Source organism: Larimichthys crocea, unplaced genomic scaffold (assembly GCF_000972845.2).
Source record: "Larimichthys crocea isolate SSNF unplaced genomic scaffold, L_crocea_2.0 scaffold273, whole genome shotgun sequence".
Classification (NCBI taxonomy): domain Eukaryota; kingdom Metazoa; phylum Chordata; class Actinopteri; family Sciaenidae; genus Larimichthys; species Larimichthys crocea.
This window is the reverse complement of record NW_020853602.1, coordinates 1-1,277: the sequence shown is the minus strand read 5'-3', so window position 1 is coordinate 1,277 and position 1,277 is coordinate 1. Positions and strand designations below refer to the sequence as shown.

General features: G+C 47.8%; 1 protein-coding gene across 1 annotated transcript in view; it reads left to right on the top strand.

The window, feature by feature from the left end:
* LOC113744899 (uncharacterized) overlaps positions 1-1,271 on the top strand; it is a gene marked incomplete at both ends in the record, with an annotated part of 2,492 nt that extends 1,221 nt beyond the window's left edge. Inside the window, 3 exons of the mRNA XM_027276026.1 lie at positions 98-172; positions 244-336; positions 402-1,271. Coding sequence (XP_027131827.1) covers positions 98-172; positions 244-336; positions 402-1,271 — 1,038 coding nt within the window. The remainder of the gene's footprint in view (positions 1-97; positions 173-243; positions 337-401) is intronic.
* Between the last annotated feature and the right edge of the window lie 6 nt (positions 1,272-1,277).

The following is a 1,277-nucleotide window of genomic DNA, read 5'->3' as shown; positions in this document are numbered from 1 at the left end:
CTGTCTGTCTGTCTGTCTGTCTGTCCTCTGCCTGCCTGTCTGTCTGTCTGTCTGTCTGTCTGTCTGTCCTCTGTCTGTCTGTCTGTCTGTCCTGCAGCTGAAGGAGCACAGAGACTCGTGTCCTGAGGTTCAGGTCAGCTGTTCCTATCAGAGGTTTGGCTGCTGCGTGCAGGTGAGTTCACCTGAGCTGACAGACTGAAGTCCGCGTGTTCGATACCTGACGCCGCGCATCGTGTCCCGCAGGGTCAGAGAGCGAGAGTGAAGCTGCATGAAGACGCTGCCGTCAACCATCACATGCTGCTGGTCCTGAAGAGCAACACTCACCTGGAGCAACAGGTACGTCCATGACCTCAGCTCGCACTCGGAGTCAGAGACTTCCCGTAACGTCTGCGTCCAAACAGGTGGAGGTTCTCCAGGAGGAGGCGCTGCAGAGGCAGCAGGAGGTCCAGACGGACGGTTCGCTGCTCGACGGTCTGCAGCAGGAAGTCAGACCGCTGCTGCAACAGACGAGCAACCATGAACGCATCATCTGCACAGCTCAGGTAAGTACGAGAAGAACCTCCATCGTCAACGATATCATCGTCAACGTTATTGTTATCGTCAATGTCATCGTCAACGTTATCGTTATCGTCAACGTTATCATCGTCAACGTTATCATCATCGTCAACGTTATCATCATCGTCAACGTTATCGTCAACGTTATCATCGTCAACGTTATCGTCAACGTTATCGTCAACGTTATCATCGTCAACGTTATCGTCAACGTTATCGTCATCGTTATCATCATCGTCAACGTTATCGTCAACGTTATCATCATCATCAACATTATCGTCAACGTTATCGTCATCGTTATCATCAACATTATCGTCAACGTTATCATCATCATCATCATCATCATCAACGTTATCGTCAACGTTATCGTTATCGTCAACATTATCGTTATCGTCATCGTTATCGTTATCATCATCGTCAACGTTATCGTCAACGTTATCATCATCGTCAACGTTATCGTTATCGTCAACGTTATCACCATCGTCATCGTTATCGTCAACGTCATCATCATCGTCAACGTTATCGCCAACGTCATCGTTATCGTCCACGTTATCGTCAACGTCATTGTTATCGTCAACGTTATTGTCAACGTTATCGTCAGCGTCATCGTCAACGTCATCGTCAACGTCAACGTTATCGTCAACGTTATCATCGTCAACGTTATCGTCAACATTATCATCATCGTCAACGTTATCGTCAACGTTATCGTCAACGTCATCGTCAAC